We start from the raw sequence: 24,915 nt of genomic DNA on the forward strand, positions 1-24,915 counted from the left end.
AAATAAAATTAAATGCCCACTGCAATAACCAAATAAATAATAACTGAGTTGTCTTCGCCTTATTTTTTGCTGATTACATAATAGAAAGCCGATACAACACAGGATGCACAGTTAAACACACGACTATATTTACTAACACTATTTTATTTTTTGGGACTATAGATAGCAAGTACAAGTCAAAACAATGCTCTAGCAGCGTGTATTATTTTGCAGCTTACATCATAAGCACAGGTTTTTGAAAAAATCCAAATTTCATTACAAGATCCTTCTTAATGAACTCAACTGTAACTTTAGACCTTTTCGATAATAATAGTCATTTAGAATTTATCCAAATGTATTATTTCAAATACTGGCTGAAATAAAAGTAGGCGTCATGCAGTATATTAAATCATTGAGCTAAAGCAGCTAGTTCAGTGAATTCTTGTAGACTGATATTTTGTACTTAACTTCTGCCATGTTCATTTATTTTTCAATTACTTGCATGACAATGAAATGTGGGCTTCAGGCAGGTTTCTTTTTCTTTAGGAGATCATACTGTCCAACCAATCTTCAAGCTCTTCCTCAGTAACGTTTTTAGCTGTAGTTTTCTGCTCTTCAGATGCTGAACTCGTTTCTTCAGTCACATCCAACTCTAGCGGAACTAAGAAAATAAATACAGGAAACAGTTCAAGGTAGAAGTTTATCTTTGCACTATGGAAACTTTTGAGATATTACAAAGTTAGCATTTTGCTTTTCAGTGCCTGATTGAATAAAAAGAGAGGATGACATTTAAATAGAGTGTATGTCAGCTAACTGAGAGAAATCACAAAAAAAGCAGGTGAGTAAAGCAACCAGTCATTAGGTGGCTGCCATCTGACTAATTTGCTGGATTGTTTTAGGGACACTGTAAAAGAAGAGCTTATAGTTTCTAACAGAGCTAGGTTTCCAGTCTACAAAATTCCTAACTGATCCTGATTCCATGCCCCTACTGAGACCTATCTTGTCTCCTGTCCAATGCAGACTTTCTCTTATGTGAGAGATCAGCAGGAGGTAATGGCAGCAGAGCTCTTTTTGTGATTATTAGAGGGGTATCTTAGTGACAACACATTTATGTCTGCATTGTGTTTCTCACTTAATGCAAATCTCCTAAGAAAACAAGAAATATCACAGAAATCATTCTCAGACGTGCTATTTCAAGGTCTTTTTTTACACTCTGTAATACCAGCTCAAGGTTTCTTGCTCTGTTCATGGTGGCAGCTTCTCAAATGTACAACTTTAACCTCAGCATTTTTAACAATATACAGTTTAACAAACAGTAAAATCACGAGTATGTGAGAAGCTGTAAAGTACAAGTTCAGTTTCACATCTTTTGGGTTTTTTGGTGGAAAGTATGAAAATTAACATTTAAACATCTCTTTTATTGAACTCTTTCCTATTTGAGAAATGTTGCAGGCTCAGAAAAATGCTGCCAGCTACATCCTTTTCTCAAGCATTCAGGGACCATGCAGAGTTCAGTATGTACAGGAAAGCTGCAATTAATATATAACTAAATCAACACTTAACTTTTCAGTGTAGACCAAGTCTTAGACAAGCTTTATCTTAACTTATATATGTCGGTCAGCAGTGTGGAAAAAACCAAACCCACACCCCCGACAGACATAGCTATGCTGACAAAACCCCAGCATCGATGCAGCTATGTCAATGGAAGAGTGTTTCTGTCATTCAGGGTGGTAGTATTTCCACACAGAGCTATGCCAGCATAGGCTCCATAGTGCAGATGTTGCCTCAGGCACCGCCATTCCTCACAGGGACCAACAGAATAAAATATACTGGAGTTTCCTAGACAGGAATTTGAATACATAAGCCCAATAGATATTAGGATAATTTTCAAAATATGAAAACCTTTCTACATCCATACTTTCCACGATCTATCCTGAGCCAAGATATGCAGGTACAGCACTTTTGGTGAAGATGGAGGAATGATGAAAATTGGGTTTATAAGAGGCATCTAGCTTCAGTCTTTACCTAGAGAGGATCATCTCCCTAATTATATTTCTTTGTAAATGATTTGTAAAAATAATGGAATCATAGTAATATGACACCTCACTACTGCTGAGAATTTGGAAGAGATGGCCAGTTGTTTTGGCGTGGATTAGCAAGTTTCTACTGTACTTTGCCTTAGGGAAATTTACTGAGGATGCTTATATCCATTCTTGAGTCCTAATGCTTTGGAAATGTATTACTCTTAGGAATCAGACATAATAGCAGTCAAGAATATATTTTTCTAAAAAAAAAAAAAATGTAGAAGAAAGAAAAGTTTAAAAAATATTTTAAAACCTGTAATCAGAAACAAATCCCTGTGTTTTTCCTCCAGACTTATTAAAAGGTTATATTTCTGTAGAGTAACTGAGTAATAGCCCTGCCCTCAAAAGCGTATTGAAATCTTTCATTGATAGAAAACTCTCTAGCAGTGAGCCGTCACGTGTTTAAACTTTGCCAACTAAGACACCTAAGGTTCCGCTTTGCAGAAGAGCTCTATTGATCTCTTAAAATGTTCAAAATGAGCATGCTGACTACAGTACAGTTCTTCACTGATGTTATTCATTGTCCTTGAAAATGAAAATTCCATTAAACTCTTCAGTGTAACATCACTTTCTGTATTATAGGGTGGAAACGTTTCATCAATTATGTATACCAGTTTTCTGCCTAATGATTCTTCTATAAAACATAATGTGTTTTGGCAGGTACATCACTGTGTGGTCTGCTAGATCCAAGAGCAGCATAGTAACTACTGCTGAGTATCTTGCTGTTGACAGGACATTTTTTCAATTCTAGCTCAGAGAAGCAAAAGTATCCTGCAAGTAATAGGATCTTGTTCCGTCACGTTATTAGCTCTACCCTTGCAACTGATGTTGTTACTCCATTTCTAAGGTTATTAACCCATCAAGAATGGAGGTCCTTAGGGCCTAGGGAGGTTACTGAGGGAGTACTACAGCACTGAGGAGGGAGGCATCTGTGTTCACTGTCAGGCACAATTAGGTCAGGATTTCTGCATGCAAGTCCTGACTGGCTCCTTTTCCTTCATGCTGGGAACTAAACCCCTCCCCATCTCACAGAGAGCTGCATCTTTTGGATGCTAGGTCCTGCCCTTTCATTCACTAAGGGGACATAACATCTACAACAGAGCTGGGGGGGAGGGGGGGAAAGAAGAAAGCTGGCACAAAGCCAAGAAGTAAGTCTATGCTCAGAGGCCACAATTCTGCTTGGGGAAGAGAGAGAGGTACACTTTGAAGAAAAGAAGGCTGAAAGCAGTCAAAGCGGTCCATTGCCTACAGTCCTAAAGGATTATCCACACTATGGAGTTTTTTTAAAGCAGTCTGAAAAAATTAAAGATGAACTGAATAAAAAGACAGTTTAAGATTTAAAATTATTTATCGCCCAGACCTTAGTTTAGCACTGTAGATTTGTTTTTCTGCTATAGTTGGTGCAATCACTGCTATGTAGCATACAGTAAGGAATACAACTTCCTGCTCTATTATAGGTGGTTATGAGATCACCAGTTGCTACTGGCAAAACATACAATTCAGTCCATCACATTTCATCCTATTTAAAAATGGTGTCTATTCCATATAGACCTATTCTTGGAAATCAAAAAATATGCATATTGTAGTGAGTACATTTTCTAAATAATGTGTTTAGAATGAGCCAAGTTATGAGCCAGAATATGATCTAGTACTGAAAGGCCTAATACTCGAAAGCACCATATTCCACTATGCTATAAGAAGTCAAAAAGTTGGAGCAGAGGAATGTACTTCTTATACTATATATGAAAGACTCATATAAAGTTCAGTTTTCATTTCTATCAGTAAGGTTTAGATCATGATTTTCAACCACAAGCAACTGCAGTAAGTTTTGGAATGTCAAAGTACTAAACAAGAGAGGTGCCTCTCTAAAGGTCACCTCACAGAGAGAATGAGAATGAACAGATGTGTTAGTGCGCAACTCCAAATCAATGACACACACTGTCAGGGATATAGGGATGATTAGAGAAGCATTGCTGACTTACTAATCAGGAGTTTAACTAAAAGCATCACTACAAAAAGAACAATACAAACTAAAAAGGGGTTAAAAATAAAAATCTCACCATTTTTCATTTTCAAATCGCTCTCAGCTGTCGTGTTGTAGGTTTCTGACAGAAAGTTGTTTTCTACATGAACAGGAGCATCTAAATTTAGCAGTAAATCTAATTCTTCATCCAAATTATCTGCCTCTTGCTGTGACACAGAACAGCCTCTCTGAAAGGATTCTGAAGAATTTGTTTCAGGTCCATCTTTACTTAAAGGCATCAAATGGACAACGGAATCACTACCAGGATCACAGATTGATGCTATTCCACTTTGACCCAAAGGTTGTTGTAACTGAGTCACTCTCCTCTTGCTGTCTTCAATACTTTTAGATTTTATCTGAGGGAGTTCTGTGGGTGTTGATGCCTATGAGTACAAGAAAAAACTTGGGTCTTCATTATGGTGAACTCAATTGTTACAGTTGAAATTTTAAAAAGACAGCACAATAACTCATGACTGCCACATACAAATCACTTAATTAAATTCAATGGAACAGATTTTAAAACTGCAAGGAAAGTAAATTAGTACCAAAATAAATTTGAAAATATTTGTGCAATAATATCTATATATAAAGGTAACTGTGCAATATTTTTTTAATTAATTATGTGGCTAAACTCTGAATACAACAAACAGCAGCTAGTAACAGAGGCGTTCAGTACATACAGGGAGGGAAGTAATGCCTGTAGTTACACTCATTCAGTCCCACGGGAATCAACCTGAAATTAGTGGAATTGCTTGGGTGTCACTGAGGGGAGAATTTGGCCCAGTAATTAGCCAACTGTCTCTGATTTAAGTTTTCCCTCCAAAGTACCACATGCTGAATCATTCTCTGATGTGACACTGTCTGGTGAATGAGGAATTTTTGGTAATATGTGCATGTCCAATATATGTGACTCAGTTTACACACTGACTTTGTATTCCTACACACTGTGTATATAGCGGTGAAACTGCTTGCCCAGAACAGGGGCTTAGAGAGAGTCTGTCCGGATGCACCAGTCAAGCACTGAATGGATATATGAATGAAAGACCCAAAGACTGGAACATTAACGTCTAATGATTGGTAGCCCAGGATGGGCTGAATGCAGTGGAAGCAGTATGGGAACAAAAACAAAGTCTGAGAGATTGTGTTTTAAGGATGCTGCCTCAGACACAGGAAATGTCTACCCTGCAGCTGGGAGTGAGCATCCCAGCTCGCACAGACACACTAGTGTTACCGGGGCTCGAGCTAGTGCTCTAAAAATAGCAGTGTGGATGCTGCGGCTCCGGTGGCAGCTGAGGCTCTCTGAGCTGGGTATGGGCTCAGGTGGCTAGTGCAAGTCACTGCCAGAGCTTCAACATCCACACTGCTATTTTTAGTGTGCTAGCTCGAACCCTGCCAGCATTAGTCTGTCTACCCAGGCTGGGAAGCTTGCTCCCAGCTGCAGCGTAGACATGCCCACTCAGGGCTGAGGAAATCACAGACTCAGGCCTGGTCTACACTGGGGGGGGGGCGGTGGATCGATCTAAGATACACAACTTCAGCTACGAGAATAGCGTAGCTGAAGTCGACGTATCTTAGATCAACTTAGAATCACTCACTTCGCGTCCTCACGGCGCAGGATTGACGGCCGCCGCTCCCCCGTCGACTCCACTTCCGCCTCTCGCCATAGAGGAGTTCCGGAGTCGACGGCAGAGCGATCAGGGATCGCTCCCCAATAGAGCGATACACTACCCGAACCGGTGGGTAGTGTAGACGTACCCTCAGAGACTGACAGAGGGACGGAGAGCCAAGAGGGGTCCCAGGAGAGCATTGCACGTTAGTGCAGTTGCTTCTGCCAATATGGACTCTGACTTAAGCTTGACTTTTCCAGGTTAACCTAAGAGTTCTCAGATGCTGTATATTCCAGTTAACTAAGAAATACTATCTCATTCTGAAAAGGCTATGCTGTGTCACTGCAAATGCGTACTGGGGTTCATTGCTTCCCAAAGGGTGAGGAATCTTTAAACAGGAATCTGAACTCAGTGAGACTGGCAGAGGAGAGCACACCGGGAAAAACAGGACCGCTGAAGCCAGAAAGCGCCGTCTCATTGGAGAGCTGTGGAGCCAATAACAGGGGTACTTAATGACAGACTGTACAGACTGGGGCATAAAACACACCCTGTAAATCACCCCAGCATGTAGACATGGTTTTGACAAGTTTATATTTTATTTTTCAAAAGTTAACACAGCAATATTAAGTAGAAAATTTGCAAAACAGTGCAGAGTGAACCAAGAAATACCCACTCTTTACCTAATCACTTATAGGCAGTTTCTTTGCTCCTTTGGAGCTTCTTGGAGATTGTGCTATCACAAGTTATATCACAGCATAGCCCAATGGCAAAAGAAAGATAAAGATTAATTTAAATATTACAATATGCACTGAATGACCCTATTTATCTGCACATACACATTGTAGGAGGAATCGAATACATTTACAGCACAGATTGTCTCTTATTTTGTTTGAAAAAGAAAATAAATAAGTTTATTTAACTAATAAATTTATCCCCTTGGAATAATGAATACTGGGAAAAGAAATGAATTTTAGGCTTGGCATTCTGGTTGCAAGAACAGAACTTTACTTGATAAAGAACTATATATGCAGATTCCTTTATATACTCTACATCTGCAGATATACCTTTCAGCTCCAGTAAGAAAGAAGTTAGCTATATAATTGTCTGAACAATCCCACAGAAAAGAAAATCTTTCCTATTAGAGTCAGACATCTTTCCCTTTCTAGAGCAGATTGATTTTGTTGTTGTCATTTTTTCTTCAGCTGCTGATAAACTGCTCTCCAAATGTAACCTCATGACAGCCGTTTTTAACTCAAGACTCTCATTAGTTCTCTTCCCTCTATGTGAATGATATTTTGTTTTCCATAGCCTGAAGAAAGCATTTTGCTGAAATGCTGTTACCTAATTTTCTACACCCTGAATATAAGTAACCTTTTCTTTAGCTGTTTGATTGGCAGTTCGCATTCTGACAACTGACTCAAATTTGTTTCATAAAAATTGGACAACGCTTATATTATGCCATATCAGATCAGGAAGTTAATTTTTTTTAAAAGATTACATATCAAATTAGTTTCGTTTAAAAAAAAAAAAACATTAAGGATAGTGAAAACAGAAACAAGTACTACAACTGTGTGGTTACCCTGTGCCAAACATCAAAGAACCTGGACCTTATTTTTCTTGAAGTGCTATTTACCGGACTATTTAAATCTTCCTGTAATTTTATGTGCAACCAGAGCATTACCTGCACCATTTCAGCAGCCACATTCAACCTGAGATGCAGAGGAAGTTCCTGAAGGGCCTGGACCAATGACTGGCAATCCACGTAAAGCGCAGATAGCTGAAATACAATTAAACAAACAGAAAACTTGCATAAAGAAAATTAAACTAACAATAATTTCAATGTGTTATATTCTAAAACGCTACAGACGAAAGGTAGCTATATAGCAATACAAACCTAAATCTATAATACACCTGCAATAATTTCAAGAGTTGTAGGGATTAATTCATAGATTTAGAACTGTGTATGTGCAGTGTAGCTGGGTAAAATGACAACTAGATTTATAAAATACCTGCAAAGCAAAGGAATCATTTAGGGTGGTTTAAAAGGCAATAACTAACTAGGAGTAAGAAAACGAGATTTTAAAGATGGTAAGTTTAGGATGCCTACTTGGCAATGCAATGAAGATATACAAAAGGAAACAATCCTGTACCAGCAGTAGAATGCGCTAAGCGTGTGTGTCACTGCATCTGGGAGCAAGCCTGCCAGATCGGGTCCACAGATTTGTGGTCATGGGACTCATGCTAGTGTGCTAAAAATAGTTCTGTACATGGCCCAGGGGAGCCATGGCCCCCTCCACTTTTAAAAGTGGGAGGACCATGCCGGCCCACTTTTTAACATGAGCATAGTTTGGGTGGGCTGGAAGGTTGCATTGCTCTCCCTCCCACAACTTCAAGCTTTGGGCAGGTGCGGAGTGGCAGGGGGGAGCTAATAAGGTGATTAGTTCCCCTGCCACAAAGTGCAGCCCCTGCTGGTGGCGCCCTTCGGTGGGGGGAGGAGGGGGGGGACTGAGGTGGGCCTTAGGCCTCCCCATGCCACAAGGCCCGGACCCTCAGGGGCCCTGCCCCTGCTCCTTTTCTTCATCCTGAGGCCCCGCCCCCTGGCCAAGCTGAAAGCCAAAGCCAGACCATGATAAGAGCCGCCCAGGCAGCCCAGGCCACTGTAGGGAGCCATGGATCCTGCACCTGCCCTGGATGGTGTGCCCCAAGGGGTGGGGACACAGGCTGGAGTCTGTTCTGGGCATCCGGGCACCCCACCCAGGGGCAAGTGGGAAGAGGAGCAAGAGGAGGAGCCAGGGAATGGGGCCTCAGAGAGGGCTGTGGCCTTGGGGCGAGAAAGGGGTGGGGCCATGGGAAGGGGCAGGGCCACAGAAAGGGATGGGGCCTCGTGCCCCCCCATTTCTACCAAGGTTCCGGCACTCCTGCTCTGAAGCCCACCTCTTCTCCAAGCTTCAGAGCCCAAGCCGCAATATCTACACTGCTATTTTTAGCATGCTAGCACGAATCCCGCCAACCAAAGCCTGCGGAACCAGGCTGGGAGGTTTACTTCCTGATGCAATGTAGATATACCATTAAGAGTCTACTCAGCTATGTAACACAGTCCTCGTTTTACAGATGAAAAAATGGAGGCACAGGATAAGTAACTTGCCTGAGGTTTCGTAGTAAGGCAATGGCAGATCCAGAATTAGAAATCGGGAGTTTCTGGCTCCTAGTACTGTGCTCACACTACATTTCTTTCTTCTTTGTATAGATAAAATTAAATAAACCAGACAAAAATATATAGAAGAGTACAGAGAAACTCGATACAACTATATAGACACACAAACACCTCCTTGTGCTTTGCTGTCATGGATACTATAAATGTAAAATCTCATCATGCTTAAGGTTGCCACCCCTCCAGGATTGTCCTGTAGTGTCCAGGAATTAAAGATTATGTCATGTGATGAAACCTCCAGGAATATATCCAACCAAAACTGGCAACCCTATCATGCATGTGTCCAGTCTTATAACTAAACACAATTATTATCTACAATGTGTTTACAGCTTAAGTTATTTGTTTTCAGGCAACTTACGAGCCACTTTTTCAGAGGAAAAATTGTTTGGGTTTTGTTTTTGTTTGTTAAATAGCTTTTCTTGAATTATATTAAAAAGGCGTCTGCAATCCTTCCTGCAGATGTGCTCCCAGCAAACATAGAGGACCTTTAAGGTCTATTGACTCTTCCATACATTATTTTTAAAAATACAGATGTGGTCAATGTCAAGAAATTTCTGTGTACATTTCATTAAAAAAACGGGTCTCACAGGCTTCAGTGGGTTTTATGATCAGTTTTTACCTAAAACGTAAGCCCAAAATCTGTGGTCTGTGGCATGGCTATGCAACTTTCTACTGTGTATGAGCTCCAGAAGGTCATATGTATATGGCTGTTTGGTGAGCTGACACATCCAAAGGAAAGGCAAAATTGCTGCTCCCCTTGTTCAATAAAGTTACCCCATCCCATGCATAACAACTCATTATTCTGATTGCTATTGTCTCTGAGGGATGCCCAAACAAAAGTGATAGAACTCCGAAATGAAGTTCAACCAAGGAGAAGGCCAGTACTGATTTGCAACAGAGGTAAAATATTACCCCAAAAACAAAGGATGTTGAGCTTGTGATAAATGAGATTGTGCATATTATTTTTGAATGGAGTTTTCGCTAATGAATCAATGGCCTTATCCAAAAAAGATTTTAGATACATAAATGCTCCATGTAATGTTGAACTTCTCACCTGAAACAATAGCTTAAGCTCTGTGTAAACATCAAAATTTGAAAACCATTATCCTATCCCTAGAAATTTAAGCTAAGGTCACTGGCCATCACCACAATTATATTTAATGGGAAAATATGCTTGAGAATTGAATATTCAAAATACCTAATGTTCCAAAGTCTATGACAAAAGGTGTTTGATCTATATGCATGTGTAGAACAGGCAATCTCAAGTGATTAAAAGCATTGTCAGAATTTTACTGAAACCTGGATAAAGTTTATTCCTGAGTTGATTACTTGGGATTCCACATCTCTAGGACATATAGGACTTTAAAAACCAATGTTGCAAAAATGTTTCCGGAAGACTGGCATTCTTCTAACAGCTGCTACCATACAAAAACAAACTTCAAGATATTATGCAGAACAATTTTTGAAAACAAAAATATCTACATTTCAACCTAATGTGCAAACACATTAAAAGACACTACAAGACAAACAAATGCTTAGGTAGAAAGTTACTTGAAAACACACCACATTACCTTACTCTTACAAAATGCTTTGTTCTGTAATGCACTTGGTGGGTTTTATAGTCAATTGTAATGCTTTTGTGACCTTTAATTTTGTTTTATTTCAAGCCTTATTTCTCACTTCCTTTTATTTAAAACTAATGACAACAGAGGATCCTGATCTGTATCTCTGTTTATGGATTTTAACCAATCATAACTAAAGCAATAAAAGAGTGTCTGGATGCAATAGTATTAACAGCTCCTCGAATATCTAAATCCTGATGTCCGATTTCCAGTACTGGGAGTAAGAAAAGTCCTATTGTGCATCATACCTCATTGGTGCCAATCATTATTATTCTTCAACATTAAGTGATCATTCAAAATGCATTAGTGCTCATCACTAAGAAAATTCTTTAGCACACAAAGCCTCAAAAGATCTTTGATCTCAATAAAATATTAAGCAATCTGCTGGACAACATTGCTATTACACAGCAATGAACTAGCACTTCAAAAAACCTGGCACTCTTGTCAAATACTAAAGGGGAGACTGGAGTCTGCACACAGAGCATGGATGAGGAGAATAAAGGGGAAATTTGACATTTAAGTAACTCCAAGAGTTGATAAATTGTAAAGTAAAAATTAACTTTTTTTTTAAAAAACTGCTAAATGTAAACAGCAACAGAGGGTCCTGTGGCACCTTTGAGACTAACAGAGGTCTCAAAGGTGCCACAGGACCCTCTGTTGCTTTTTACAGATTCAGACTAACACGGCTATCCCTCTGATACTAAATGTAAACAATGCTTTTCAAAGAACTGGAGTGTGAGAGGGAAGAGAAAGTGAACGAAATGGAGAAGGATTAAGAGAGAATGGAGGAAGGGTAAAGGAAAAGATGATGATGGTGGTACAGAGAAGCAAAATAGCATAAAAGGAAGGATTTAAAATGTTCAAAGGAATATTTTACTATAGACGATGCTCTATCAAAAAGCTAAAAAGGGCTCAAAGGAGCAATTCACCATAGAATACAAAGGCCATGAAACAGCAAAAATATTTTTGTTCAAGAAAGGAAGAAACAGCAATGATATTTGCTGCTGAAATTACCATTATCACAGGCAAGAATGAAAAAGATGCAAATTATTTCATCACTAACCAGTGATTTTAAAATGGCACATTAAAAGAGATGGCAACTATCAAATACATCCACATTTAGACAAAATCCACTGAGTTTTCTACAATTGATAATTACAATGAAATGAGAGGTCACACATGTTAATTTCACTGTTGCATTTCATTCTACCATTTTCAGACCTGATGTGTCCTTTCTACAACTACCAGGCTACAGCACCAACCATTTTATAGCAATTTTTGTGCCTTTTCTCACTTATTCTGTCCTCTTGTGACTGTTTCTTTCCAATTTATAATTCTATAACTATTCCTTGTAAATACTGTACAGACAGACAGATCTGATGAGGAGCAGGGATTTGGGTTGCCAGGCGTCCAGTTTTTGACCGGAACACCTGGTCGAAAAGGGATCCTGGTGGCTCTGGTCAGCACCACTGACCGGGCCGTTAAAAGTCAGGTCGGCAGCTCAGCAGGGCTAAAGCAGGCTCCCTGCCTGCCCTTGCTCCCAGAAGTGGTGGCAGGTCCCATCTCCAGCTCCAAGGCACGGGGGGGCGGGCGGGGAGCGGGAGGGGCTAAGGCCTCTGCGAGCTGCCCCAGCCCCAAGTGACAGCTCCACAGTTCCCATTGGCTGGGAACCACAGCCAATGGGAGCTGCAAGGGCGGCGCCTGTGGATGGGGCAGTGTGCGGAGCCCCCCAGGGGCTGGACATGCCAGCCGTTTCCAGCAGCTGCCTGAGGTAAGAACTGTCTGGAACCTGCACCCCAACCCCCTCCCCCAGCCCAGAGCACCCTCCCGCACCCTGAAACTCTCATGTCTGGCCCCATCCCTGAGCCCGCTCCTGCACCCCAAACCCCTCATCCCCAGAGCCTGCACCCCCAGCTGGAGCCCTCACCCCTCCTGCACCCCAACCCCCTGTCCCAGCCTGGTGAAAATGAGCAAGTGAGTGAGGGTGAGAGAGAGCAAGCAATGGAGGGATGGGGGATGGAGTGAGCTGGGGCGGGGCCTTGAGGGAGGGGCAGGGTGTTTGGTTTTCTGCAGTCAGAAAGTTGGCAACCCTAGCTGGGATACATGTAGAGAACTAGTAAAAGCTGAGCAAACAGACCAGGACAAGAAACTAAGGGGGTGAAGTGTGTGAGGGCTGCTATTGGATGAGACGCACAGGGAGGAAGACTGGAACCGAGAGCCTATCTGATAGAGATCAGTGGGCAGAAGACTGGAGAAAAGGGATGGGGGTGGGGGGGGATAAACAGATCTGATGAGGAAATGGGAGGGAAGGGACAGGGACTATGACTGGGGGAAGGGGGAGAAGACCGGAACTGGGACAAGAAGTCAGAGGAGTGGAGTCTGGGACTGGCTAGGTGAAGAGATAGGATTGAAATGAGGAGTATGGAGTAGGGAACAACTGAGACAAGGACAGATTTGGGGGGAACAGGGCAGAAGGGTTCTGGCTTGGTAGGAACAAGACAAAGAGTCGGTACCCAATAGAACTCCTGGTCCAGAGCCTAGAATGGAACCCAATATTCCTGAGTCTCATCATTCTTCTATCAGCAAATATTTGTGAAACCCACTGGCAAAGTATGTCTCCCCCCCTCTTCTAGAACTGGTCTATATAGAGGATGACAACCCACTATTGCTATCAGTTGCTCCATTAGCCCAAGAGATATAATGGTAGAGGCCTGTGTGGTGGATTTAACAACCCTGATGATGACCCATGTGGATGTCAACATGATACCACATGATAGAACTGAAAGTATGGTGATTTTACTCACAAAAATACATTAAAAGAACGTTAAGGTTGCAAAGTTGAACACTCACAAAAGTTAGGAAAAGCCAGAATTAAGGTTGCCTGTGCAACCTTATTTTGGTCGTCTTGTCTGTTTTTAATAATTTTTTAACCATTTTTTCCCCACAGGTCCCCTGCCTCATTCAGTGCAGAGATGGATGGTGTTTGGGGATGAATCAGGATTGTGTAGTGAAGGAAGTTGTTGTCTGTAGAATCCCTACCTACTTTGTGGTAAAAGTTGGAAGGTGTATACTATTTGTACGACTGGGGCAGGTGAGTCTAGGCCTGCCCAAACTAAAAGCCCACCCCCTCAACTAAGGAAGAGGAAGCACTAAGCCCAGGCTACACTTGAATACTTGGGACAACCAAGGAGAAAAAAGGTGCCTGAACCCCCCTTTGGCCTTCGGGATAAGGAAATTACGGGAGTACTACTCCTTGCCTTTGAACTCCCCCAGTACTGCTTCCACCGCTCCTAGGCCCAGGAGCCACCCCACCTCCTGCTCAAGCAGAGCCTTGTGTGAGAGGTGTGACGTTATGAGTATAATATAATATCTCATTGAAAGATGACAGAGCCAGAAAGAGTTAATTAACTCACAGACTGACCTGATCCATGGCTGAACTGTAGAGACTGGTTAGGAAGATATGTAAATTAATAGAGCTTTGAAATGTAAGTCTGCATTGTTAGAGATAGAAGGGTAGATGTTTGCTCAGGTCTTGTGATATAAGCAAACAAGATCAAAAAAGGAATATTAACATTTATGATGATACTTGATTGCAATAGTATTATTGTCTATATGTCTCTTTGAAGGTTGTGGTAACCTGTATCTGAACTGTTTAATGGATAAATTATCCTCTGCTAATTGCCATGATGTTTAGAAGAAGGAAAGTTGAGCCTATTGTTTTCTCAGGCCAAAAGGCTGCTGGAAATGTATAAAAACCTTGGGACACGATCCTTCTGCATCTCAGATCTGCTTTGGGTTTCAAGAGGGGGAACCTTAAGCCACAAGGATTGAGATCCCCAGTCATTGACTGGAGCCACCCTGAATATGGACATTGGACTATATCTAAAAGGACTTTTGGCAACTACAAGCTCACCTCTGCTATGTATCTGAACCTCAGGAACTGAATTCAAGTCTGTATGTATATTGATCTTTTAACCAACACACTCTCTCTTTTCTTTTTTAATAAATTTTAGTTTAGTTAATAAGAATTGGCTATAAGCATGTATTTTGGGTAAGATCTAAGTTATAATTGGACCTGGGTGTGTGGCTGATCCTTTGGGATTGGAAGAACTTTTCTTTTATATGATGAGATAAGATTTTCAGTAAACTTCATCATATCTGATAGGTGTGTCTGGGCGGAGGCCTGAGGCTGGGTACTTTAAGGGAACTGCGTTGTTTGGACTTCTGAGTAACCAGTGAGGTACTATAGTAGCTGTTTTGTGCTGGCTTGGTAAATCTAAGTACTGGAATAACCACCAGCTTCTGGGGTTTGTCTGCCCAGTTTTGTTTGCAGTTCACCCTAATTGAGTGACCTCAGCTGGCTCCCACGGGCAGCACCATCACAAGGGGTCCCCTAGGAGGGATGGGGATGGGGGGTGGTTGGGCAGGGAGGAAGTAAACTGGAGGATGTAGCCTAGGGTTACCATTCGTCCGGATTCCCCCGGACATGTCCGGCTTTTTCGGGTTAAAAATAGCGTCCGGGGGGAATTTGTCAATGTCCGGACTTCCCCTCCTCCCCCCCTCCCCCATGCAGAGCCGTGCACGCGGCTTACAGACCAGCCGGGGCTCCGACAGCCAGAGTCAGAGCCAGAGCCCTTCCTGCAACTTCCCCCCGCCTCTCTCCTGAAACTTGACACCCCCCCTCCTCTCCCTCCCCCGCCCTCCCTGCACTCACAGATCGCCGGCTGTTCGTCTGGAGCTCCGACCCTGCTGCCCTCCCCTGCTGTGGAGCGCGCTGCTCTGCAGCACAGTAAGGGGGCCGGGGGCCAGAGAAGCGGCAGGGAGGTTCGGGGGGGGGGGGTAGTCAAGAGACAGGGAGCAGGGGGGAGGGTTGGATGGGTCAGGGAGTTCGGGGGGGGCTGTCTGGGGGTTGGGGGTGTAAGGTTTTGGGCAGTCAGGGTACAGGTGGGGGGGTCTCAGGAGGGGGCAGTTAGGGGACAAGGCACAGGGAGGCTTAGGTAGGGGGTGGGGTTCTGGAGGGCAGTTAGGAGCAGGGGTCCCAGGAGGGGGCAGTCAGGGGACAGGGAGCAGAGGGGTTTAGATGGGTCAGGAGTTCTGGGGGGGGGCTGTCAGGGGGTGGGGGTGTGGATAAGGGTTGGGGCAGTCAGGGGACAGGTAGGGGGTAGGGTCCTAGGGGGCCAGTTAGGATGTGGGGAAGGTCTCAGGAGGAGGCAGTCAGGGGACAAGAGGCAGGGAGGCTTAGGGAGGGGATGGAGTCCTGGGGGGCAGTCAGGGGACAAGGAGTGGGGGGGGAGGGTTGGGGGTTCTGAGGGGGCAGGAAGTGGGAGGGAGTGGAAGGGGCAGGGGCGGGGCTAGGACAGGACAGGGGCGGGGCTGGGGCGGGGCTAGGGCGGGGCTCCTCCTGTCCTCTTTTTTGATTGTTGAAATATGGTAACCCTAATGTAGCCCCAGGAGATGGTGTTGAGGACCCATTGGTCCGAGGTCAGCCGCAACCACTCCGGGAGGAAAGCACACAACCGATTGGAGAAAGGAAGCTTTATTGAGGGATTATTGGATCCCTGATGAGAACCGGCAGGGTGCCCCCGGGTGTCCCATCAAAACCGCTTTTTCCCCGCTTGCTTGCCCTTGGAGGACCCAGGCCGGGGGGCAGGCTGAGACTGCCTCTGTGGGTGCCTCTTATAGTCCCGCAACTTCTTATAAGTGGTCTCATATTTTGAATCCTGTGCACTGAATGAGGGAGGGGTTCTTGTGGTCATGTAATTAAAGACTGTAGATATGCATTATGATACAAGAGGGCTAAATTAAGGTTGCACACACAAATTTAATTCTGGCATCTCCCTAATTTTTGAATGCTTGACTTTGCAAATTTAGTGTTCCTTTAACATCGTTTGTGTCTGTGCACATAATTATTATAAATATCCTAAGAAATAACTAGCAAATGTTTAAAATTCAACTCCATATTTGTGACTCCGAAAAGATTCAAGGACAGTTCCCCAACTATCTTAAGGAAAACACAAAATCTCCGAGTCTAAGAATCCCATCTTGCTGGTTGGGTAGGTCATGTGCAGAGCTGCAGAAATCAAGGGATATGTCGAGCTGCAGAAATCAAACTAACATTTAAGAATTCTCATTTCTGCACCCTCAGTACCTCACCTTAGAATGAACAGATTTTGAAATAAAATCCACCAGTTTCCCATCCTTGAGTACTCTAGATCCAGAACAGCTGTTCCCTAGTTATTTTCCACAACAGCACATGGACTCCATGTATCGATAACCGAGAAACTAACTTCTCTTATGTTCAATTTGGAGTTCGAAGTCACAATCAGATGATGTTTGTTGGTAGAATGAACAGGGGAAAACTACAACACAAATTGAACAACATAAGAAGTTGAAATCACCATGCTAAACCTCTCCTCTCTTGAGTAAGCCTGAAACATGGAAATGAAACGTTAATACTTGTCTGAAGAGACTGCAAAGACAGTATTAGAATGTGGCCAGAGTAATCTAAGTGGCCAGAGTAATCTAAGTGGACGGATTTTAATCTTGCAGTTCATTTTTTCTTTTTGCAATTTTTATCACCAAAATAACCCAAACAACCAAATCATGCTGCTGTTTTGACTGCCCCTCAGTAGAAGCAGAGAAAAACACAACAGGATACAGCAAGAGAGAAAAACATACCAAAAGGCATACAGAATAATCGGTGTTGCTGCCAGAATAAAAATCCATCAACAACAACAATCCATCAACAATTGATGTTGCTCTAACAACAATACATGCTGTCTGCACTGGGGGACTAAATGTGCATTACTACTGTACTTGCAACAAAGTTTTTAACCATCCTACTCAAAATACATAATAAAAACGAAGCTGTATTTGTGGCGTTTATCTTAATGAGAAGATATGAAGTAAAAGCATTGGAATCCAGTTTGGAATTACAGAAACATTTTACATTTACAAAAATCCTCTGAATAATAATTCTTCTGTGTTACCTGTTTAGGGCCTACGCTTCCTGTGTCCCATTCTTTTTCTTCAGCAAATCGGAACTGTGTAAAAGAATCTCCTGTAGAAGGGAAGTAAAATGCAACTTTAATTTTAAACAAAGCAACAGGCATCCCCCCAAACTCCCACACAATAAAAGTAAACTCATTAAGTCCAGATGAATAAAAACCTGCAATGTCTACATATATACATTAATTTTTTTATATCACTTTCATTCAGGCCCCTTTAAGAAAGCACATCTAAGCTAAGACCCACAATGTGCTAAAATTTGCTCTGGTCTGCAAAAGAGTTACAAGACTGATATAAATATTTGAATCTGCACACAGATAAGTCAGTAGATGATATCCTTTAGCTTAACAATGAAATAGAGCTTTAGGAGAACCTTTTCAATGCCAGAGTATGGTAGGAAAGACAAAACAAGTCTTCATGTTATATAATAGTAACTCCTAAATGCTCAAAATTTAGAAAGCAAATAAGAACCCCAAACTTAATTTTAAAAAATTGCACAATTTTAAAGCAAATCTCATGATTTTTTGAATGCTTGTGATTGGCAATGTTCAATTAAGCCGCTTGTGAAAGTTGATTTTCTGCTGAAAAAGGAAATAATTAAACCAAGAGGTTCTCTCTCTTTCATATTATGACAATTGTGATGATGACATCAATGAGACCAACCAACAACTCTGTGATACCAACTACTACAAAGAACTTGAAGAAGACCCCACATCACAATTCACCCACAAATTTAAGGCTATCATCAAATCCTTCCCCAAACAACACCAAGAGAAACTCCACAACCTCCTCCCCAAGGAACCTATCCCAAGAACCTCCCACATGCTTCCAGAGATACACAAACAAGGGAACCCTGGCAGACCGATCATATCTGATCACAGCACTCTTACTGAATGTCTGGACTCATAGAAACCATCCTCAAACTACTCACCACACAAAGAGCCAGTTTCCTCCATGACACAACAGACTTCCTCCAGAAATTCTACAACTTTTACAACGTCCCTTAGAACACCATCCTTGCCACTATCAATGTCACTTCCCTACATACCAAAATCCCTCACAGTGATGGTATTGTTGCCTGCCTCAAATTTCTACAAGACAATGGACAACACTCGGATATCCACCCCAAACACATCACCAAACTCATCCATTTTATCCTCACCCATAATAACTTTACATTCAACAACAAATACTTTGTCCAAACAATGGGAACAACCATGGGTACTAGGATGGCTCCCCAATATGCCAACCTCTTTACAGGCCACCTAAAGGAAGAAATTCTGGACAAATGTACCACAAAACCAATGATGTACCTGAGATACATCAATGATATTTTCATCCTCTGGACAGATGACCTAAACTCCCTCATAGACTTCTACCACAACGTCAAAAACCACTACCATTCCAACAAACTCCCTCTAGAATTCTCCCATTCAGGAATCAACTTCCTGGACACCATGATCAGCTTTAATGATGGAACCCTACAGGCAACTATATTCAAGAACCCATGGATCAACACACTTATCTTCACAAATCCAGTAACTACCCCAAAAACACCAATAAATCTATCATCTATAGCTAGCCATTCAGATACTATAGAATATGCTCTGAGGAGAAAGTCAGGGATACACACCTCAACATACTTAAAACCACCTTCACCAAACAAGGGCATTCCACCAGACAAGTAGATCGCATCATGGAACAAGCATCCCAAAAACCACGAGAAAACCTGCTTCAAATCGGGGTGTGTGTGTGTGGGGGGGAACAACCCTCTGACTGCACATTCCTAGTTGTCACCAACCACTCCACGAAGGGTACTGTTAAACAATTACAACCCATATATGATAGGGACCACATCCTGAAAGAAATCTTTCCCAAACCCACTCTTCTGGCATTCAAACAATCCCCAAACCTCACCACGCTCATCATCAGAAGTAAGATTCCCACAGGCCAGCCACCAATGTGATGTCGCTGCCATAGCAACAGGTCTAAAACCTGCAGACATATTGCCACTACTACAATGATCGATGCTCCCCACAGCACACATTTCAAGATCCATATGTTCTACACATGCCTATCACAACATGTGGTGTACCTTACTTAGTGTACTAAGCGCCCCAATAACAACTATGTAGGTGAAAAGAGATGATCAGTATGCTTTTAAATAAACTCTCACAGAAAAATAATACAAGACAAAAATGCCATATCACTCATAGGCAAACACTTTTCACAAAAGCATCACTCCACATCAAACCTCTCAGTCCTCATTGTCAAAAGAAACTTGCACAACACCTTCAAAAGACAAGCCTGGGAGCTTAAATTCATAATTTTGTTAGACACTAAAAATCATGGACTCAATAAAGACACTGGATTTATGGTTAACGACAATTCATAACCCACTAACCCTCCTTTGTCCTACAACTGCAGCAGTATTAACTGCCCAGGTCATCTTGAATGGTCTCTTACAAAATATTAACTTCTGATGCAAAACAATCTGTTCCACCTTTTATTTAGCTGTGACATACTGAGGGCTGGTCTATACTGAAAAGTTTCATCAGGATGGCCATATCTCTCAGGGGTGTGAAAAATCCACATCCCTGAGAGACACAATTAAGCCAACCTAACCCTCAGCGTAGACAATGCTAGGTTGACGGAAGAATTCTTCTGTCAACCTAGCCACCCCTTCTCAGGGAGGTGGATTATCTACAGTTATGAGAGAACCTTTCTTGTCACTGTAGTAAGTGTCCAGACTGAAGCGCTACAGTGGCACAGCTGCAGCTGCGCTACTCTAGCATTTTAAGCATAGACGCAGCCTGAGTATCTTTCCCAGCCCTGAAGAGCTCTATGTAAGCTCAACAGCTTGTCTCGTTCATCAAAGGAAGTTAGTCCAATAAAAGCCACCTTGTATCTCTATGACACCATAACCATTCATAACTGGTCCTCCTCAGAAACACCGAAGATCCTTTGCATCATTTCCCATGATTCATCACAAGGAAGCAAGAGCTTCCACAGCTCTTCAAAGAAGTTACAACAGTGGCACCAGGATATATATGGGGTGCCTTACACTTCTGAGAATGGTTGGTTGCAAAGCAGCTGAACAAATCCACTACAGCAGGAAACTCCTCTGGGATCAGGAGCTGACTGGTGAGTCCCCACTCTCAAACAACTGTTGCCAATTGTTTCTGGGGGTCACAGAGACCCACAGGTTGAGAATTGCTGAATTAAACTATAGATGAAACATACCCTTTAACTGGGCTTTTTAAATACAGTTACAAAGCATGCCTTTCAGATGGAAAAGCAATAACTAGAATTCACAGAAGCACATTTAATGCAAATTAGGTTAATGAGAATGTTGGTCTACCCAATTATCTTTTCAAAAATTCCTTTAGCCTGAAAATAACTTCCTTTTACACTATGAATACTAATAAAACATCATACAATGATTCTGAGCTCCTTTCAAATACAAAAGCGTATTTATGATAGATTACAATTCTTACAGAGTACTATTTATATTTCAAAACAACAGTTTACAAATATACTTAAACATATTTAATTGAATATGAAACATTAACTTTGTCATCTTTTACAATAAGTTTTAAAAGTAATTATTGCACAAACTGCAGTTTTAAAATGAAATGACAGGACCTCTAAAACACAGCAGATTTTTCTATCACTAAAAATGCCATTTATTCAATTAAATGAGATGATTTAAACAGAATGCATGTTTTATACCCAAATTAAACTGCACAGTATTAGCCTGCTGATTTTTTCATATGAATAACACACTAATTTGCAACGTCTAACAGAAAATTATTGTCAATATTCTTTTAAATGTTTTTAAAATGTCAAATAATAATACATAATGCCTAAAGTTCAAAAGGTGAATCTCTAAACTGGAGGAAAGAACTGACAAATGTTTTTAACAATGATTTGATGCTCAATATCGTATACCATTTGTCTTTTGTCTGAAATATTTCATATACTGCTTCATTAAAAACAAGAGAGATAAAAGGTTACAGATATTTGTATAAGTATATGTGCAAATTGAATAGTATCTTTAGCACTTCATGTATCTGAATACATTTATGTTATAAAAAATATCCGCAGTACAATGTAATCCCGATAGAACTATGACATGACTGTGCCCAAAGGTACTATAAGGGTAACAAGCGAAAGGTAAAATGAACTTCCTTGCCCATAATTTTATCTTCTCCAAAGTGAGTACCCATTCCTCCATCAGTCCCCTACTGGGTTCTCCTTCTTTAATCACTCATATATTGGAAATGGAATTCAAGGTTCCCCCTTTGATTTTTTTTTTTTAATCGAGTTGCTTGTCTGCTGGTACTCTAGAGGAAATACAATAACTTTCAGACCGCAGGCATACTGCCAAAGCTGATGAGAGAGAACTAAACCATATTAGAAAAATTAATATTGAAATTTAAAGGATCTCCAGCAGGAACTGAAGACCCTCTTGATTGGTGGAACTAGAAAAATGCCCCCTATTTACTATACTGTTCAAAGCTGACTATGAGTAATTTGCTGTGTCAGGCTAGAGTATTGCTGAGGACAGACCTGTCCAAGAACCAGGTAATCTGAGCTTCCTCTTAGAAGCCCCCTCTGAATTCTTTGGACCTTTGGTAACTGAGGATGTAAGCAGAGATTACACTGGTCATAATTTCTCATAAGACAAAGGGGGAAGATTCAAAGCCCCTTTTTAGTGAGTTCTTACTCTTCTGGCTCACAAAATTTCTGAGTGCCTCTGCTCAATCCACTGGGATCAGAATTTTCCTTTGTTGTAGACTGAGGAGAATTTGACTGATTGGGCTAGCTTCTAAGCCAACCAACTGCTAGTGGACCTTTTCCTCTATAGACTGGACTATTCAGAGTCCACAACCTTTTCCTAAGATTCTGATAACAGAACAATCCATTTGCTCTTCTTATTCCACTTCACTTTAAGAAGGGCTTAAAGTTGGAGGGAACTGGATGAAAGGGTCTGTTATTTTTAAGGTGGAATAAATCAAGTCTAGCAGCCTCTTAACTTTTTCTTGTAGGCATTGGCAACCCGAATCACTGAACTTATCTGACGCTGATCAGGAGAGCTCATTTTCCATGAATGGCTTAAGTGACCACTTATGAAACTGACCAACTCTCCCAAAAATGAAGATCACTGAAGTCTCTTTTTCCTAGCAGTTTTTCCCTTTTGGAGGTCAGATTTTGGCTGGGAAGAGCCAGGAGAAAACAAGCTTTTAAGATTTCATTCAAGGGAATGCAAGACCACTGCTACCTATGAGATCTGAGCTAGTTTGTGTGGATCCAGACAGCAGGAGAGACAGCAGTGTCTGGGGTCTTCTATGAAGATTCAAGACCCAAGGATATTTTCCATGAGGAAATGGAGGAGAGAAGTCCTCCTCAAAATCTTTTAGTTTTAGGTAGAAAATCAAGGTTTGTGAGCTGGGTAGAATTAAGAACTGCTCATAAGGTATAAAGCAGTAAACCCATCAATATGTGATGGATGGAGCAGCAGTTACCTGTACCTGTAAGTTCCATGGCTAGTCACAAATATAAAGACATTCTGAAAACATCATGGTAACTGCAAAAACAAAAATCAAGCGCTTTGTGATGTCACCAAAACCCTGAGATGTGTGTTATTTCTTCTTATTATTTTTCCTACATCGTGCTTTATGAACCACTGTATCCACAGCTATCATTTACATACAAAAATCCCAATAGTTAAAATACTGTAAAAGGTGTCTTAGATTTTCCTTAATTTATATTTCATTCTTCTAAAAAGTTATTTGTACATCTAAATTGATAATAGACATGTGATGATGGCAAATCCATGAGATACTTCAACTAATAAAAAAGTTCTAAGATTTTTATTATATCTCTGATAATACAGAACACTAAATGTCCAAATGCAAAGCTTTACCCAAAATAAGGTGCTATGATGGAATGAACAAGTTTTGAAAGTCATGAAGCATATAGAGAAAGCAGCCAAAGAGAGTTAAAGACTGGAACAAATTTAAGAGAAATAATAACAGAACAAAAAAAGGGGGGGAGGGGAAATAGTATGGTAATACTAGAAAGGAAAAAACAAGGAAGTCAGCTGGAGACTAGAAAGAATGAAATACTATGCATGAGAAGGCTGACTGGTGAAAAAATCATTATAGAATAAATGTTACAAAGCGATTCCTTCAGTTTCACAAAAGAAATCACTGTTATCTCACAGACATTCTTAACACCTCCTTAATGAAAGTGTGTGCACAATGGTGGCTTCAATTAACTTCAACAGCAGCCCTTCAGAAAATCCTCCATGAGGTCAGTGAATTTCTCAGGGTACAGAAATGTAATGTACAACAATTTATTAATGAAGTTGCGCAGCTTTAGTTCCCGTCCCACTAACTTGCTTACAAACAACTACCTCTGCTATCAGTAAGAAATGGAGCAGCCCACGGGGCCCACAGGATCCAAAAGATAAACACTAAAATTTATTTAAAAGCATTAGCAAGAAAACAAAAATTACAGAGCAGCCCGATGTGTGTGATTTATATATTTGTAAATTGACCAGTCAATGAAGAACATTTCCTTGTATTTTTCCACAATGAGCAAGTTAATCCTGCCATAATTTTGGACAATTTCTTAGTAGCTCTGTCAGCAAATATCACCAACTTCTACTTTTTAAATGTCTACTTTTTAATTTTTGTTTAAATTTTGATGTAGCCTACACTCTCACTAATGCAATCTTTCACTTTGACTAAGTCTTTCACTAAGACTGCAAATTTCTTCTACCAGTGTGGTTGTGTGACTTGCCCCCAGTATAGCAATACATTGAGTAAATACAGCTATTTACCAAGTGGAACTACATGCAGCAAAATCAAGGAGTCTCTAGGGGTGTATCTACACAGCAATAAAAAAAGACCCATGGCAACAAGTGTCAGAGCCAGGGTCAACTAGCACGTTCTGCGGCGCTAAAAATAACAGTGTCGAAATTTGTGCTTGGGTTGAGCCCAAGCTCCAAAACCCAGTGAGGAGGGAGGGTCTCAGAGCCTGGGCTGTAGCTTAAGCCCAAATGTCTACACTGCTACTTTAAGCTCTACAGAGGAAGCCCCATGAGCCCAAGTCAGCTGACCCTGGCTCAGAGACTCACTGCCACAGGTTTTTGTTTTGTTTTTTGCTGTCTAGACATGCCCTAAGAGATCTGCATCTATTAATTTTAATCAGATAGTATTAAGATCAGTACATTGCAATTATCCTACAAAGTCAATACGTTATCAAGGACCCGACAGCTATTTCTAAATAACATGCCACCATAACTAATATGTTTTAAACAACCTATATTTTCCCTGGCTCTGTCATTCACTAGCAGGTTTGCAAATAATGT

At 41.3% G+C, this 24,915-nt stretch overlaps 1 protein-coding gene across 1 annotated transcript in view; it reads right to left on the reverse strand.

Annotated features, from left to right (window-relative positions):
* Positions 1-295: 295 nt before the first annotated feature.
* The window catches only part of AVEN (apoptosis and caspase activation inhibitor), a gene marked incomplete in the record, with an annotated part of 191,622 nt that continues 167,002 nt past the window's right edge, over positions 296-24,915 (reverse strand). The window contains 4 exon segments of the mRNA XM_034768996.1: positions 296-640; positions 4,124-4,469; positions 7,375-7,470; positions 17,516-17,586. Of these exon segments, the coding sequence (XP_034624887.1) occupies positions 522-640; positions 4,124-4,469; positions 7,375-7,470; positions 17,516-17,586 (632 nt within the window).

The sequence above is a fragment of the Trachemys scripta genome, chromosome 4, assembly GCF_013100865.1.
Source record: "Trachemys scripta elegans isolate TJP31775 chromosome 4, CAS_Tse_1.0, whole genome shotgun sequence".
Classification (NCBI taxonomy): domain Eukaryota; kingdom Metazoa; phylum Chordata; order Testudines; family Emydidae; genus Trachemys; species Trachemys scripta.